The 19,307-nt window shown below is 41.2% G+C and overlaps 1 protein-coding gene across 1 annotated transcript in view; it reads right to left on the bottom strand.

Moving 5' to 3' along the window:
* The window catches only part of LOC128648518 (complement component C6-like), a 195,259-nt gene that overhangs the window by 107,230 nt on the left and 68,722 nt on the right, over window positions 1-19,307 (bottom strand). The window contains 3 exon segments of the mRNA XM_053701238.1: window positions 16,388-16,613; window positions 18,289-18,455; window positions 18,597-18,719. Coding sequence (XP_053557213.1) covers window positions 16,388-16,613; window positions 18,289-18,455; window positions 18,597-18,719 — 516 coding nt within the window.

A 19,307-nucleotide genomic window follows, 5' to 3' on the forward strand; every position in this document is an offset into this window, starting at 1 on the left:
AGGCAAATGCCATGTTTGCCTAGGCCAAAATACGCCCCTGAACGGAACACTTACTATTGTAAGTTGAAGAAATTTTCTTTCCAATGGCATGGAGAGTCCACAAATCCATTCAATTACTAGTAGGAATTCAACTCCTGGCCACCCGGTGGAGGCAAAGAACACCCCAGAAAAGCATCAAGTATCCTCCCACTACCCATAATCCCCAGTCATTCTTTGCCTGCGTAATATTGTAGGTGATGCGTGAAGAAGGTGTCTGAAGAAATCAAGTTGTTAATCCTTTAATGGGTACTTTTCCCTGCAAGCAAGGATTGGGGTTATGCTGTGTCCATGTAATTCTCTTTAGTAAGAGTAATGGTGGCTTTTAGCAGCTGAAAGATGGCGAGGTGGTCTTTGCTTACCTTCCAACATTTTTGCTACCCCTATATAGAAAACCAGGGTTGGTTACTCTATTTTTTCTTTATCTACAGGTCTATGTTAGTGAGGATTCTGTCACACCTGTTTTCTATACCTGCCCTACAGTAGATCCACAGTTAAGTGCTTTTAGGAAGAGGAAATCTAAGAACATTTATATGGGTTTTGTTTTCGCCAATACTGATTTGGTTAGTCTTTCTCAGTTATCTAGCGAGGATCATTCCTCTGCAGCTTCAAAGGGCGAGATCTCTGTTTCAGAATCTGCGGTTCCTAGTACAGTAGATTATGAAGAGGTCAATTTTTAGATTTAAAGGGACAGTCTAGGCCAAAAAAACTTTTAGGATTCAGATAGAGCATGTAATTTTAAACAATTTTCCAATTTACTTTTATCACCAATTTTGCTTTGTTCTCTTGGTATTCTTAGTTGAAAGCTCAACCTAGGAGGTTCATATGCTAATTTCGTAGACCTTGAAGGCCACCTCTTTTCAGAATGCATTTTAACAGTTTTTCACCACTAAAGGGTGTTAGTTCATGTATTTTATATAGATAACACTGTGCTCGTGCACTTGAAGCTATCTGGGAGCAGGCACTGATTGGCTAAACTGTCTGTCAAAGTCTGTCAAAAGAACTGAAATAAAGGGGCAGTTTGCAGAGGCTTAGATACAATATAATCACAGAGGTTAAAAGTATATTAATATAACTGTGTTGGTTATGCAAAACTGGGGAATGAGTAATAAAGGGATTATCTATCTTTTAAAACAATAAAAATTCTGGTGTAGACTGTCCCATTAAACTGGAGCATTTCAGTTTACTTTTGAAGGAGGTGTTAGCTACTTTGGATGACTCTGAATCAATCGCAGAGGCTCATAAGAAGGCTAATAAATTTAATTGAGTTTTTGATATCAAACCTAAATCTGTAGAGGTTTTTCTGTTCCAGATCGCATGTCTGGCATTATATCGGCAGGAATGGGAGAAGCCGGGTGTTTCTTTTAACCCGTCTCCTGTGTTTTTAAGGATGTTTCCTGTGGTTAATTCAGTGCAAGATCTGTTGGCGCACTGTTCCTAGAGTAGAGTGTTGGCTGTTCCTAGAGTAGAGGGTGCTATATCTACCTTAGCCAAGAGATCTACTATTATTCTTAAAGATAGTTTCTCTTTTAGAGACCATATGGATAATTAACTGGAGGGTTATTTAAGAAAAATGTTTGTTTATCAGGGTTTGCAGTGGCAACCAGTTGCTACTATTGCGACAGTTGCTGGTGCAGCCTCTTATTGGTGTGACTCATGGACGCCTATTTATCAAAGCGTCAACTTAGTTAGATTCGTCGGGACCAATACGCTCGCCTAACATCGCGGCCATGGACCTGAATACGATCTCCATATTTATAAAAAAAAGCTGTCAAAAAGCCGTGCACCAAGTACGGTGCGATGAGCAGCGAACTGTTGTTAACTAGCAGTCGTCGATCTCGCAGCTATTCGCAACTTTATTTATACCTGTCACTAAACACCGCCACTATACTAAAATGTTTAACCCCTATCCCACCGCTCCCAGAGCCCACCACAACTCTAATAAAGTTATTAACCCCTATCCCTCTGCTCCCGGAGCCCACCGCAACTCTAATAAAGTTATTAACCCCTATCCCTCTGCTCCCGGAGCCCACCGCAACTCTAATAAAGTTATTAACCCCTATCCCACCACTCCCGGAGCTCACTGTAACTCTAATAAAGTTATTAACCCCTATCCCGCCACTCCCGGACCCCTCCGCAACTAAATAAATGTATTAACCCCTAAACCCCTGGCCTCCCACATCACTAATACTTACTAAACCTATTAACTCCTAAACTGCCCGCCCCCCACATCGCCATAAACTAAATTAAGCTATTAACCCCTAAACCTAAAAACCCGCTAACTTTGCATTAAAAATTAACTCATCTCTATCATATAATAAATTAAAACTTACCTTTAGAATTAAAATAAACTATATTAAACTATTAATTAACCTACACTAACTATTATACTACAATTACATTAAACTATATTAAACTATTCATTAACCTACCCTAACTAGTATACTAAAATTACATTAAACTAACAATTAAATTAACTATATTACATATTTAAAAACCTAACCCTACTCAAGTTATTTAAATCTACTAAATTACAAAAAAATAACAACTAAGTTACACAAAATAAACAACACTAAGTTACACAAAATAAAAAAAACACTAAATTACACAAAATAAAAAATATCAAATATTTAAACTAATTACACCTAATCTAATAGCCCTATCAAAATAAAAAAGCCTGCCAAAATAAAAACAACCTAGCCTACACTAAACTTCCAATGGCCCTTAAAAGGGCATTGCCCCAAAGAAATCACCTCTTTCACCTGTTAAAAAAATACAAATACCCCCCAACAGTAAAACCCACCACCCACACAACCAACCCCCACTAAATAAAAACCTATCTAAATAACCTAAGCTCCACATTGCCCTGGAAAAGGCATTTGTATGGGTATTGCCCTTAAATGGGCATTCAGCTATTTTACTGCCAAAAGTCCCTAACCTAAAATTAAAACCCACCCAATAAACCCTTAAAAAAACCTAACACTAACCCCCGAAGATCCACTTACAGTTTTCGAAGACCGGACATCCATCCTCATCCAAGCGGCAGAAGTCCTCAGCAAAGCCGGCAGAAGTCTTCATCCAAGCGGGCCGAATTCTTTATCCAGACGGCATCTTCTATCTTCATCCATCCGTCGTGGAGCGGCTCCATCTTCAAGACATCCGGCATGGAGCATCCTCTTCTTACGACGTCTCTTGAAGAATGACGTTTCCTTTAAATGACATCATCCAAGATGGCGTCTCTTACATTCCGATTGGCTGATAGAATTCTATCAGCCAATCGGAATTAAAGGGGAAAATCCTATTGGCTGTTGCAATCAGCCAATAGGATTGAGCTTGCATACTATTGGCTGATTGGAATAGCCAATAGAATGCGAGCTCAATCCTATTGGCTGATTGGATCAGCCAATAGGATGAAAGCTCAATCCTATTGGCTGATTGCAACAGCCAATAGGATTTTTTCCCCTTTAATTCCGATTGGCTGATAGAATTCTATCAGCCAATTGGAATGTAAGAGACGCCATCTTGGATGATGTCATTTAAAAGAAACGTCATTCTTCAAGAGACATCGTAAGAAGAGGATGCTCTGTGCCGGATGTCTTGAAGATGGACCCACTCCGCGTCGGATGGATAAAGATAGATGCCATCTGGATGAAGACTTCTCCCTGCTTGGATGAAGACTTCAGCCTGTTTGGATGAAGACTTCTGCCGGCTTCGCTGAGGACTTCTTCCGCTTGGATGAGGATGGATGTCCGGTCTTCGAAAACTGTAAGTGGATCTTCGGGGGTTAGTGTTTTTTTAAGGGTTTATTGGGTGGGTTTTATTTTTAGATTAGGGTCTGGGTAGTAAAAGAGCTAAATGCCATTTTAAGGGCAATGCCCATACAAATGCCCTTTTCAGGGCAATGGGGAGCTTAGGTTTTTTAGATAGGTTTTTATTTGGGGGGTTGGTTGTGTGGGTGGTGGGTTTTACTGTTGGGGGGTATTTGTATTTTTTTTAACAGGTAAAAGAGTTGATTTCTTTGGGGCAATGCCCCGCAAAAGGCCCTTTTAAGGGACATTGGTAGTTTAGTGTAGGCTAGAGTTTTTTTTATTTTGGGGGGGCTTTTTTATTTTGATAGAGATATTAGATTAGGTGTAATTAGTTTAAATATTTAATAATTTTTAAAAATTTTGTGTAATTTAGTGTTTTTTATTTTGTGTAACTTAGTTGTTATTTTTTTTGTAATTTAGTAATTTTTAAGAGTAGATTTAAATAACTTGAGTAAGGTTAGGTTTTTAAATATGTAATATAGTTAATTTAATTGTTATTTTAATGTAATTTTAGTATACTAGTAAGTGTATGTTAATTAATAGTTTAATATAGTTTATTTTAATTCTAAAGGTAAGTTTTAATTTATTATAAGATAAGGATGAGTTAATTTTTAATGTAAAGATAGCGGGTTGTTAGGTTTAGGGGTTAATAGCTTAACTTAGTTTATGGTGATGGGGGGGCTGGCGGTTTAGGGGTTAATAGCTTTAGTAAGTGGTAGTGATGTGGGAGGCCAGGGGTTTAGGGATTAATAACTTTATTTAGTTGCGGTGGTCTCCGGGAGCGGCAGGATAGGGGTTAATATATATATTTAGTTGCGGTGGGCTCCGGGAGCTGCCGGATAGGTGTTAATATATATATTTAGTTGCGGTGGGCCCCGGGAGCGGCAGGATAGGCGTTAATATATTTTATTTAGGTGGCGGCGATGTCGGGCGGCAGATTAGGGGTGTTTAGACTTGTGGTATATGTTAGGGTGTTAGGTGTAAACTTTACTGGTTCTCTACCATAGAAATCAATGGGATATCTGGCAGCATCGAACATAAGCTTTCGTTGCTTTCAGATTCCCATTGATTCCTCTGGAATCCGTGGCCTCCAGGGTGGCGGATTGAAAACCAGGTACGCTGGGCCGGAAAAGCGGCGAGCGTACCTGTTAGGAATTTGATAACTAGCAAAAGTTGTCAGATATTGCCGAATTTGTATTCTGAACAGATGTTATGACGTAAGCATCGATCTGTGTCGGATTAAAACCGGCGGATCGTATGTTACGTCACAAAATTCAACTTTTGCCGGTCTGTAGGCTTTGATAACTAGGTCGAATCAGGCTTGCCACAATTACGCAGCGGAATTCCGGCATATTTGCGGTTGACGGCTTGATAAATAGGACCCATTGTCTGTTCTAATTTCAAAAGAGAATACTATAGAGGAGATCCAAGATAGGATCAAGGCTCTAAAGTTGGCTAATACTTTTATCTGTGATGCCAGTATGCAGGTTGTCAGACTGGGAGCCAAGATTTCTAGTTTTGTGATACTAGCCTCCAGAGTCCTTTGGTTAAAGTCTTGGTCTGCGAATGTGACTTCCAAATCCAAGCTTTTGTCTCTACCTTTTTAGGGTAAGACTTTATTTGGTCCTGGTCTGGGAGAGATAATTTTCATGGTTACTAGTGGAAAAGGAGTCTTTTTACCACAGGAATAGACCCAAGGGTTGTCAAACTTCCAATTTTCGTTCCTTTTGTAACTTTAAGAGACAGAAATCTTCCTCTTCTAAATCTGATTAAGCCAAGACTTCTTGGAAAGCTAGACAGCACTGGAATAAGGGTAAGCTTTCCAGAAAGCCTTCCACTGATGCTAGGTCAGCATGACCAGGAGGATCAATTTATGACCACCATAGACCTAAAAGATGCATATCTTTATGTGCCTATCCACACACATGAGTTTGCTTTTTTGGATCAACATTTCCAATGTGTAACCCTTCCTTTCGGCCTTGCCACTGCTCCTCAAATCTTTATGAAGGTTCTAGGTGCTCTTCTGGCTGTGGCCAGGTCTCTAGGGATTGCGGTGGCTCCTTACCTGGACAATATTTTGGTTCAGGAGCCATCTTCTCAGTTAGCAAGATCCCATAAATATTCTCTGTTAGTCATTTTCCGCTCTCAGGGGTGGAAGGTGAATCTAGGGAAAAGTTCCTTGATGCCAAGTACCAGGGTATGTTTTCTGGGGACAATAATAGACTTAGGGGCATATTTATCAAGCCCTTTAAGGAGCTTGATGCCCCTTGTTTCCAACGAGCCTTCAGGAAAAAGACGTTATGAAGCAGCAGTCTAAAGACCGCTGCTTCATAACTTGTCCGCCTGCTCTGAGGCCGTGGACAGAAATCAACCCGATCAAATATGATCGGGTTGATTGACACCCCCTGCTAGCAGCTGATTGGCCACAAATCTGCAGGGGGCGGTATTGCACCAAGCAGTTCACAAGAACTGCTGGTGCAATGATAAATGCCGGCAGCGTATGCTTTCGGCTATTTCGTATCATGTCCACTTACACATTGATAAATATGCCCCTTAGTATCTATGAAGATTTTTTTAAGGAAGGTCAGAAAATTCAAGCTTCTGGAGGCATGTCATTCTCTTCAGTCCTCTGTTTTTCCATCAGGGGCATTATGCATGGAGGTAATTGGTCTCATGGTGGCATCCATGGACATTATTCCGTTTGCTCGCTTCCATCTGAGACCTATGCTCAGTCAATGAAAACAGAATTTATGCTTACCTGATAAATTACTTTCTCCAACGGTGTGTCCGGTCCACGGCGTCATCCTTACTTGTGGGAATATCTCTTCCCCAACAGGAAATGGCAAAGAGTCCCAGCAAAGCTGGCCATATAGTCCCTCCTAGGCTCTGCCCACCCCAGTAATTCGACCGACGGACAGGAGGAAAAATATAGGAGAAACCATATGGTACCGTGGTGACTGTAGTTAGAGAAAATAATTCATCATACCTGATTAAAAAACCAGGGCGGGCCGTGGACCGGACACACCGTTGGAGAAAGTAATTTATCAGGTAAGCATAAATTCTGTTTTCTCCAACATTGGTGTGTCCGGTCCACGGCGTCATCCTTACTTGTGGGAACCAATACCAAAGCTTTAGGACACGGATGAAGGGAGGGAGCAAATCAGGTTACCTAAACGGAAGGCACCACGGCTTGCAAAACCTTTCTCCCAAAAATAGCCTCCGAAGAAGCAAAAGTATCAAATTTGTAAAATTTGGCAAAAGTGTGCAGTGAAGACCAAGTCGCTGCCTTACATATCTGATCAACAGAAGCCTCGTTCTTGAAGGCCCATGTGGAAGCCACAGCCCTAGTTGAGTGAGCTGTGATTCTTTCAGGAGGCTGCCGTCCGGCAGTCTCGTAAGCCAATCGGATGATGCTTTTAAGCCAAAAGGAAAGAGAGGTAGAAGTCGCTTTTTGACCTCTCCTTTTACCAGAATAGACGACAAACAGAGAAGATGTTTGTCTGAAATCTTTTGTAGCTTCTAAATAGAATTTTAGAGCACGGACTACGTCCAAATTGTGTAACAAACGTTCCTTCTTTGAAACTGGATTCGGACACAAAGAAGGTACAACTATCTCCTGGTTAATATTTTTGTTAGAAACAACCTTTGGAAGAAAACCAGGCTTAGTACGCAAAACCACCTTATCTGCATGGAACACCAGATAGGGCGGAGAACACTGCAGAGCAGATAACTCTGAAACTCTTCTAGCAGAAGAAATAGCAACCAAAAACAAAACTTTCCAAGATAACAACTTAATATCTATGGAATGTAGAGGTTCAAACGGAACCCCTTGAAGAACTGAAAGAACTAGATTTAAACTCCAGGGATGAGTCAAAGGTCTGTAAACAGGCTTGATCCTAACCAGAGCCTGAACAAATGCTTGAACATCTGGCATAGCTGCCAGTCGTTTCTGTAGTAAGACAGATAAAGCAGAAATCTGTCCCTTTAGAGAACTCGCAGATAATCCTTTATCCAAACCTTCTTGCAGAAAGGAAAGAATCTTAGGAATTTTTATCTTATTCCATGGGAATCCCTTGGATTCACACCAGCAGATATATCTTTTCCATATTTTATGGTAAATCTTTCTAGTTACCGGTTTTCTGGCCTGAACCAGAGTATCTATCACAGAATCTGAAAACCCACGCTTTGATAGAATCAAGCGTTCAATCTCCAAGCCGTCAGCTGGAGGGAGACCAGATTTGGATGTTCGAATGGACCCTGAACAAGAAGGTCCTGTCTCAAAGGTAGCTTCCATGGTGGAACCGATGACATATTCACCAGGTCTGCATACCAAGTCCTGCGTGGCCACGCAGAAGCTATCAAGATCACCGAGGCCCTCTCCTGTTTGATCCTGGCTACCAGCCTGGGAATGAGAGGAAACGGTGGGAACACATAAGCTAGGTTGAAGGTCCAAGGCGCTACTAGTGCATCCACTAGAGTCGCCTTGGGATCCCTGGATCTGGACCCGTAGCAAGGAACCTTGACGTTCTGACGAGACGCCATCAGATCCATGTCTGGAATGCCCCATAATTGAGTCAACTGGGCAAAAATCTCCGGGTGGAGTTCCCACTCCCCCGGATGGAATGTCTGACGACTCAGATAATCCGCTTCCCAGTTTTCCACACCTGGGATGTGGATCGCAGATAGATGGCAGGAGTGATTCTCCGCCCATTGTATTATTTTGGTCACTTCTTTCATCGCCAGGGAACTCCTTGTTCCCCCCTGATGATTGATATACGCAACAGTCGTCATGTTGTCTGATTGGAATCTTATGAATCTGGCCTTTGCAAGCTGAGGCCAAGCCTTGAGAGCATTGAATATCGCTCTCAGTTCCAGAATGTTTATCGGGAGAAGAGACTCTTCCTGAGACCATAGTCCCTGAGCTTTCAGGGATTCCCAGACCGCACCCCCGCCCACTAGACTGGCGTCGGTCATGACAATGACCCACTCTGGTCTGCGGAAGCTCATTCCCTGGGATAGGTGGTCCAGGGATATCCACCAACGGAGTGAATCTCTGGTCTTCTGATCTACTTGAATCACTGGAGACAAGTCTGTATAGTCCCCATTCCACTGTTTCAGCATGCACAGTTGTAATGGTCTGAGATGAATTCGCGCAAAAGGAACTATGTCCATTGCTGCAACCATCAACCCTACTACTTCCATGCACTGAGCTATGGAAGGACGTGGAACAGAATGAAGAACTTGACAAGCGCTTAGAAGTTTTGACTTTCTGACATCTGTCAGAAAAATCCTCATTTCTAAGGAATCTATTATTGTTCCCAAGAAGGGAACTCTTGTTGACGGAGACAGAGAACTTTTTTCTATGTTCACCTTCCATCCGTGAGATCTGAGAAAGGCCAGAACGATGTCTGTATGAGCCTTTGCTTTTGAAAGGGACGACGCTTGTATTAGAATGTCGTCCAAGTATGGTACTACTGCAATGCCCCTCGGTCTTAGAACTGCTAGAAGGGACCCGAGTACCTTTGTGAAAATCCTTGGAGCAGTGGCTAATCCGAATGGGAGGACCACAAACTGGTAATGTTTGTCTAGAAAGGCGAACCTTAGGAACTGATGATGTTCTTTGTGGATAGGAATATGTAGGTACGCATCCTTTAGATCCACGGTAGTCATAAATTGTCCTTCCTGGATAGTGGGTAGAATCGTTCGAATGGTTTCCATTTTGAACGATGGTACCCTGAGAAATTTGTTTAGGATCTTTAAATCCAGAATTGGTCTGAAGGTTCCCTCTTTTTTGGGAACTACGAACAGATTTGAGTAAAATCCCATTCCTTGTTCCGTCATTGGAACTGGGTGTATCACTCCCATCTTTAACAGGTCTTCTACACAATGTAAGAAGGCCTGTCTCTTTATTTGGTTTGAGGGTAAGTGAGACATGTGGAACCTTCCCCTTGGGGGTAGTTCCTTGAATTTCAGAAGATAACCCTGAGAAAACTATTTCTAGCGTCCAGGGATCCTGAACATCTCTTGCCCAAGCCTGAGCAAAGAGAGAGAGTCTGCCCCCCACTAGATCCGGTCCCGGATCGGGGGCTACTCCTTCATGCTGTTTTGTTAGTGGTAGCAGGCTTCTTGGTCTGCTTACCCTTGTTCCAGCCTTGCATCGGTTTCCAGGCTGGTTTGGACTGTGAGGCATTACCCTCTTGCTTAGAGGATGCAGAATTAGAGGCCGGTCCGTTCCTGAAATTACGAAAGGAACGAAAATTAGACTTATTCTTGGCCTTGAAAGGCCTATCTTGTGGGAGGGCGTGGCCCTTTCCCCCAGTGATGTCTGAGATAATCTCTTTCAATTCTGGTCCAAAGAGAGTTTTACCCTTGAAGGGGATGTTAAGCAATTTTGTCTTGGATGATACATCCGCTGACCAAGACTTTAGCCAAAGCGCTCTGCGCGCCACAATTGCAAACCCTGAATTTTTCGCCGCTAATCTAGCTAATTGCAAAGCGGCATCTAAAATAAAAGAGTTAGCCAACTTAAGTGCGTGAACTCTGTCCATAACCTCCTCATATGGAGTCTCTCTACTGAGCGACTTTTCTAGTTCCTCGAACCAGAACCACGCTGCTGTAGTGACAGGAACAATGCACGAAATGGGTTGTAGAAGGTAACCTTGCTGTACAAAAATCTTTTTAAGCAAACCTTCCAATTTTTTATCCATAGGATCTTTGAAAGCACAACTATCCTCGATAGGAATGGTAGTGCGCTTGTTTAGAGTGGAAACTGCCCCCTCGACCTTAGGGACTGTCTGCCATAAGTCCTTTCTGGGGTCGACCATAGGAAATAATTTCTTAAATATAGGAGGGGGAACAAAAGGTATGCCGGGCTTTTCCCACTCCTTATTCACTATGTCCGCCACCCGCTTGGGTATAGGAAAAGCGTCGGGGTGCACCGGAACCTCTAGGAACTTGTCCATCTTGCATAATTTTTCTGGAATGACCAAGTTGTCACAATCATCCAGAGTAGATAACACCTCCTTAAGCAGTGCACGGAGATGTTCTAATTTAAATTTAAATGTCACAACATCAGGTTCAGCCTGTTGAGAAATTTTTCCTGAATCTGAAATTTCCCCATCTGACAAAACCTCCCTCATGGCCCCTTCAGATTGGTGTGAGGGTATGACAGAACAATTATCATCAGCGCCCTCCTGCTCTTCAGTGTTTAAAACATATGCAGGCATTTTGGATAAAATATTTGCTATGGAGTTATCCATTACAGCCGTCAATTGTTGCATGGTAATAAGCATTGGTGCGCTAGAAGTACTAGGGGCCTCCTGCGTGGGCAAAACTGGTGTAGACACAGAAGGAGATGATGTAGAACCATGTCTACTCCCTTCATCTGAGGAATCATCTTGGGCAATTTCATTATCTGTGGCAGTACTGTCCTTACTTTGTTTGGACGCTATGGCACAATTATCACACAATTTTGAAGGGGGAGACACATTGGCTTTCACACATATAGAACATAGCTTATCTGAAGGCACAGACATGTTAAACAGGCTTAAACTTGTCAATAAAGCACAAAAACCGTTTTAAAACAAAACCGTTACTGTCTCTTTAAATTTTAAACAGAGCACACTTTATTACTGAATATGTGAAAAAATATGAAGGAACTGTTCAAAATTTACCAAAATTTCACCACAGTGTCTTAAAGCATTAAAAGTATTGCACACCAATTTTCAGAGCTTTAACCCTTAAAATAACGAAACCGGAGCCGGTTACAGATTTAACCCCTATACAGTCCCAGCTACAGCCTATGCCGTGACTTTACCAAGCCCAGAGGGGAATACGATACCAAATGACGCCTTCTAGGAACTTTTCCAACTACTGTCAGGTCCTCACACATGCATCTGCATGTCTTGCTCTCAAAAACAACTGCGCAGTAATGGCGCGAAAATGAGGCTCAGCCTACAACTGGGAAGGCCCTTCCTGACTGGAAAAGGTGTCTAACATAGTGCCTGACGTTAAAAAACGTTCCCCAAGTTTATAAGTGTGAATTATCAGCATAAACATGTATAAAATGTCCAAATAAAGCAATCGATTTAGCCCATAAAAGTGTCTACCAGTTTTATAGCCCATATTAAGCCCTTTATTCTGTTTGAGACTAAGAAAATGGCTTACCGGTCCCCATGAGGGGAAATGACAGCCTTCCAGCATTACACAGTCTTGTTAGAAATATGGCTAGTCATACCTTAAGCAGAAAAGTCTGCTAACTGTTTCCCCCAACTGAAGTTACTTCATCTCAACAGTCCTATGTGGAAACAGCAATCGATTTTAGTTACTGTCTGCTAAAATTATCTTCCTCTCACAAACAGAAATCTTCATCTTTTTCTGTTTCAGAGTAAATAGTACATACCAGCACTATTTTAAAATAACAAACTCTTGATAGTAGAATAAAAAAACTACAACTTAACCATCTCCGTGGAGATGTTGCCTGTGCAACGGCAAAGAGAATGACTGGGGTGGGCGGAGCCTAGGAGGGACTATATGGCCAGCTTTGCTGGGACTCTTTGCCATTTCCTGTTGGGGAAGAGATATTCCCACAAGTAAGGATGACGCCGTGGACCGGACACACCAATGTTGGAGAAACGGAGACCACTTGGATCTCTTTCAGAAGATAGTTTTAGACTCTCAGACAAGGATTTCTCTGTTTTGGTGGATCTCCCAGCTCCACTTGTCTCAGGGCACTTGTTTCCTGAGACCTTCTTGGGAGATTGCAACCACGGATGCCAGGCTCGGGAGCAGTTTGGGGGTCTCTAAGAGCTCAGGGACTTTGGACTCATAAGGAGTCTGCCCTCCCTATAAATATCCTAGAATTGAGAGCAATTCTCAATGCTCTAACAGCTTGGTCTCAACTAAGTTTAGCCCGGTTTATCAGATTTCAATTGGACAACATCAGTTTGGTCGCGTATATCAGTCACCAAGTAGGAACTCAGAGCTTGTTAGCTATAAAGGAGGTGACTCGCATTCTTCAGTGGGCAGAGTCTCACAATTGTCATCTCTCTGCCATTCATATCCCTGGGGTGGACAACTGGGAAGCGGATTATCTAAGCAGGCAGACGTTTCATCCAGGGGAATGGGCTCTCCATCCAGATGTTCTCTCATGTTAATACTCAAATGGGGAGTTCCAGAGTTGGATCTGATGGCATCTCGTCAAAAAGCCAAGCTTCCAAAATACGGAGCAAGATCAAGAGATCCTCAAGCAGATCTGGTAGTCGCCCTGACAATGCTATGGGTTTTCGGTCTAATTTATCTGTTTCCTCTGGTTGCCCTCCTTCCTCGGGTGATAGCTCGTATCAAACAGGAGCAGGCTTCTGTGATTTTAATAGCTCCAGCATAACCTTGCAGAACTTGGTTTGTGGACCTAGTAAAGATGTTGTCATTTCCCCCGTGGAAACTGCCTCTGAGGAGGGATCTTCTACTTCAGGGGTCCTTCCTCCATCTGGACTTAGTGTCTCTGAAGCTGACTGCTTGGAGATTGAATGCTTAGTCTTGTCCAGACAAGGTTTTTCTGTGAAGGTTATTGAGACTATGATTCAGGCTTGTAAGCCTGTTACTCGCAAGATTTATTATAAGGTATAAATACCTTCATTGGTGCGGATCTAGGTTTTTTTCTTGGAGTCAGGTGAGAATTCCCTGTATTCTGTCCTTTCTTCAGGAGGGCCTGGAGAATGGTTTATCAGTCAGTAACCTAAGAGGTCAGATTTCGGCTCTGTTAATTCTTCTGCAGAAGTGTCTGTCAATTTTGACAGATATTCAATCTTTTGTCTAGGTTTTGGTTAGAATCAGGTCTGTGTTTAGGTCAAATGCTTAATCTAGTTCTTAAAGTTCTGCAGCAGGCTCCATTTGAGCCTATGCATTATGTTGATATTAAGTTATTGTCCTGGAAGGTTTTTGTTTCTGCTTGCAATTTCCTCTGCCCCTAGAGTTTTGGAACTTTCGGCTCTACAGTGTGATTCTCTTTATCTTATTCTTCATGCCGATAAGGCGGTTCTCCGTACTAAATTAGGGTTCCTACCTAAGGTGGTTTTGGAACGCAATATTAACCAAGAAATTGTTGTTCCTTCTTTTTGTCCTAATCCTTCCTCTAAGAAGGAGTGGTTGTTGCACAATCTGGATGTTTTGCATGATTTGAAGTTCTATTTACAGGTTACGGAAGATTTTTGTCAATCTTCTGCTCTTTTTGTTGTCTTTTCTGGTAAACGGAGGGGGTCAGAAGACTACTTCTTCTACTTTCTCCTTCTGTTTGAGAAGTGTTATTTGATTGGTTTATGAGACAGCTGGACCGCAGCCTTCAGAGAAAATACGGCTCACTACACTAGGACGGTCGCTTCCTCTTGGGCCTTTAAAAATGATGCTTCTATGGAACAGATTTGCAAGACGGCCACTTGGTCATCATTGCATGCTTTTTCCAAATTTGATGTTTTTGCTTCAGCTGAGGTTTCTTTTGGGAGGAAAGTTCATCAAGCAGTGGTGCCTTCTATTTAGTTTTGCCTGTCTTATGTATCCCTCCCTTCCATTATGTGGACTCTAGCTTTGGTATTGGTTCCCACTATTAATTGAATGGATTCATGGACTCTCCATGCCATTGGAAAGAAAACATAATTTATACTTACCTGATAAATTATTTTCTTTCCTAGCATGGAGAGTCCATAACCTGCCCTTATTTTAAGACAGCTTTTTGTCATTTTCTAAACCTCAGGCACCACTATACCCTTTGGGGCATATTTATCAAGCTCCGTATGGAGCTTGATGTGCCGTGTTTCCGGCGAGTTTTCAGGCTCGCCGGAAACAGAAGTTATGAAGCAGCGGTCTAAAGACCGCTCCATAACCTGTCCTGCTCTGAGGTGGTGGACAGAAATCGACAGAAATCAACCCGATCAAATACGATCAGGTTGATTGACACCCCCTGCTAGCGGCCAATTGGCGGCGAATCTGCAGGGGGCAGTATCAATCTATTGAGTACTTATAGAGCGTGAACTAATCACCCGTGAGGGTCTCAAGGCGCTAAGGGAAAGGGGATAGGAGAAAGGGGGGGAGGAGATGGGCATTCAGTCAAAGAGCCAGCGTTTGAGATCCTTTCTGAACTTTGTAAGAGAGGTGGATTGTCTGAGGTGCAGCTGAAGGGTGTTCCATGTCACAAGAACTGCTGGTGCAATGATAAATGCCAATAGCGTATGCTGTCGGCATTTATCGATGTGCAGCGGACATGATCCACTATATCGGATCATGTTCGCTCGCACCATAATAAATAGGCCCCTTTATGTCTTCTTCTCTTTCCATAATTCCTCGGCTGAATGACTGGGGATTGTGGGTAGTGGGAGAATACTTGAAGCTTTGCTGGGGTGTTCTTTTCCTCCACCTGGTTGCCAGGAGTTGAATTCCCACTAGTAATTGAATGGATTTGTGGACTCTCCATGTCAGGAAAGAAAAGAATTTATCAGGTAAGTATAAATTATGTTTTTTACCGAGAAGAAGTTAACATTATCTTGACAGCATACAATGTCCCTCTGTGTCATTAAGGGGTTAAAGAGAACTGCAGGCATCAGAGGAAGAGCATGCTATTTTAGTTCTACCCATCAGTTTAATGTCCCTTCACTTACTGTTATATAAACAGCTTTAACATGTTTAAAGGGATAAAGGACTCCAAAATAACATTAGGCTCAAAACTGAAATGCACTTCAATTTATTATCAAAAATGTTTCTCCTATAAGTTATCAATGTTTCAATTTACTGTGCTCAGACAGATGTACATATATCACGAGCACCCTTGTTCAAAAAATAAACTTGCTTAGAGAGATTATATTGCATTGCATCATTGCTACAAATCACTTGTTCTCAGAGCATGAGGGTGATTGAGACATATTTGCATATGCTTTGTGCACAGTCAAAGCTATCTCCAAGACAGAAAACCTCTCAAACCTCCCACTGGTGTTTGGTGGGCAGAGCCATGCAATAGGGGCGGGCAGTAGAAGTGCATTTGTCAGAGTGTGGGCATGGTTGGCCAGGGTGGAGGAGGATGTGGACAAAGTCAGGACAGTCCCTGGACACTAGGACTTTGCCCTGCCAGGGGAAGCTGCAGGAGAGACAAAGGAAGACCTCCCAACCAGTGACAACTCCTCAAGATGCGGGATAGTTGAGAAGTATAAAACATTCAAAGCTTTTATTAGAAGCTTTTATGCCATTACATAAGTAATAGAAAGGGCTTCTTTTTAAAACTAAAAATGTATTCATGTGCTTTTTGTGACCTTTTAATAATTTTGTTTTGTTTACATAGTGCTCTATCAAATTCATGATTGGGGCACCTTTTTCACTTAGAACCTCACAATTTAAAGTGACGAGCATTTGCAACAAAGAACCCAAAACACAAGAAATGATAAGTCATGTCATTTACAGGCTTTCACCAGAAACGTAAAAAATGGTTTGATGAAAAATTATAGTTTTGATGAATTGTCAAGAAATATCTGTTAATTATTAATGAGCAGTAATGATAATACCTGAGGTGTAACCTGGAGCTCGTTTTGAGCAGCTTTCCCCATAGGTCCCAGGCTGGCAAATACACAGACACTTAGTGCCTGATAAAACAGGTTTGGCATTATTAGGGCAAGGTGAGCATCTGCATGGGTCAAATGTCTCTAAATACGTAGAGAAAGCCTTTAAGAGGTTGCGTCGCTTTGTCACTGCACAGGGGAATCCTTTCACTAAATCCAGAATTGGAGACAACTGAAAGATAAAGAGAAGGAAAATACCCATTATATAGCAATGATATATGTTCCATAGGCCTTACTCTGTAAATGATAAAAAGCAATATGCGACTATGGGTCAAACATTATCATGATCAAACAGCGCACTTAGTTAAAAGGTCTTATCTATAACAATTGACCCCAATATTCCACCTTGAAATGAAATCATTGTACGATCCACCTGTAATACCAGATGGTAACTATTCTTAGTGCAGGTTTAATTTAATATGCAGATCTTTTACAGTGCAGTAATTAATTTCTTATCCATATTTTTGGCCAGATAATGAGTGAAGCGCAAACGTTTGCACCCGAGCGATTAGGGGTTTATTGTGAGTGCTTGCACTCGTAGTGCTTACTGCTTGTATTATGAGTTAAAAGTAGATTCGTCACTTGAGCACAATCGTGATTTATGCTAAAATGATTACTATGTAAGATAAGGGGGCCGATTTAACATGCTGCGAATGCAGCAGTTTTCTCGCAAGTCGTGAGGCTCGCCGGAAACATAAGTAAAGAAGCAGCGGTACTTATCATCCACCTCTGAGGCAGCAGACAGCAATCATCCTGATCAGATACGATCGGGATGATTGATACCCCTTGCTAGTGGCCGATTGGCCGCGAATCTGCAGGTGGCGACATTGCACAAGCACTTCATTAGAAATGCTTGTGCAATGTTAAATGCAGACAGCGTATGCTGTCTGCATTTAGCGATGTCGGGCAGACATGATCCGCTACAGCAAATCATGTCCGCCCGCATCATAATAAATTGGCCTCATAATAAATCGGCCCCTATATCTTCTCATTTGTTATAGCATCTGATTTTTGCATTAGTGATGACAGTAACTATGTGTTTAATTCCCATAAAAGGTTTCAACACATATTTCAAGTCCATCTCTGGAGCAGGTCACAGCCAGTCAGTCAATCAGGAGCAGCTGTTGCATGACCCCCACCAATCACCAGCTGTGTTCTGCTTATGAGTTGTAATCCTTGTGGCTCTCTAGTGGGATATTACCTATGTGTTTAAACTTCTTTTTGGGGGTTAACACACATGTAGACTCACTAAGGCAAAAATTACATGCTCTAATGTTCCTGTAATATCACTGATTCTATGAATAGTAAGCCAGTTCATGTTACTCTAGAAGATGTATCACATCAAGCTATATATGCCTTCCTGTAGAGACCCTAGCCCCCTTGCGGAGCTGTGACAGGAAGTAATGGACCCTACACAGATGGAGTTTTAAAAAAAATAAATAAAAGGTAAAGTCCTTTTAAAATTATGAATAATACATATTGCAGTGATTTCTATTAAGTATAAGTCACTACTTACTGTTTTATTACAAAAAAATGAAACAGACTCTTGTATATCCCTTTAATACTGGTTTAGAGACATTCTGTATTCATTCATGTTATCATTCATCAATTTACCATATACCCGCTAAAAAGATCTTCTTAATCCACAACATCAATATCATCCATTTAGAGTCCAGTACAATAAACCTCCTCAGCTGAGGATAATCATTTATTTATTTGTGTGTTTATTTATGCTGTCTTTTTGGCAACTGATCAACAGAACTTTCACTAAAATGTCATACCATGTGACTGATGCTAAATTTGCTTGTTCTTATGGATATGCAAATACTGGCTGCCATTATTCTTACCTCATAATCAACAATTATAGGATTTTCTGCTGTTGATGCGACCCAGTTTGTATAGGCAGTCTGTCCTGGAAAAGCTCCTTCTTTCTTCCATGCCAAAGCTGCTGCATATTCTGCCCTTCCCCCTTCCACAAAAGATATGGATTTTTCTGATGATTGCAAAAATGAACCTAATAGAAAAGAAGGAGATTTTCAGAAAAAAAATAGTCCCATTCACAATAAATGGAAGTTTGGGCAACAAGCAGTTCTTATGGTATATTAGGTAAATTACAAAAGTGAAATTCAGCATCATTTATGGTACATTTTCTTACCTTCATGCTGCTCAGACATTTTATTATATACACATTTATGTTTAACTTCAACGTATGGAAAAATGAGAAAAAATTTAATTGTTTCTGTTCGTGAACATTGCGTCGATTCCGTTTCTGTTAAACCTATTAAAAAAAAAATTAGCATTTTGTAATTAAAATATAATTATTTTTTTAAGAATATGCTTCTCTCATTTATTCATGAATATTATGCTATATCGTTAGGAAGTTTATTAATAAAGGTAGTTATTCCATATGAAAGAGAAAATGATTTAGCAAATATCTTAATAAATGAATACATTTCAGTGTAATGCTTTATTATTGTATTAATAAGTATAATTGTTTCAAATGTAATGAATAAAAACATAATGCTTCTTTGAAATGTACTTAAACACATGAACAACAAAATTTCTCTTCTGAGATTCAGAAAAGTTTTCAATCTACTTTTATAATTAAATTTACTTTGTTTTATGGTATTCTTTGTTGAAGAGATATCTAGATAGCTAGGGCCCCATTTATCAAGCTGCAAAAGCAGCTTAGTGGCCCTGGCATTTAAAGGGCCAAATTTTTTCTTTCGTGATTCAGATAGAGCATGACATTTTAGGCAACTTTCTAATTTACTCCTATTATCAAATTTTCTTCATTCTCTTGGTAATCTTTATTTGAAATGCAAGAATGTAAGTTTAGATGCCAGCCCATTTTTGGTGAACAACC

This window comes from Bombina bombina, chromosome 2 (genome assembly GCF_027579735.1).
Source record: "Bombina bombina isolate aBomBom1 chromosome 2, aBomBom1.pri, whole genome shotgun sequence".
Taxonomy (NCBI): Eukaryota; Metazoa; Chordata; class Amphibia; order Anura; family Bombinatoridae; genus Bombina; species Bombina bombina.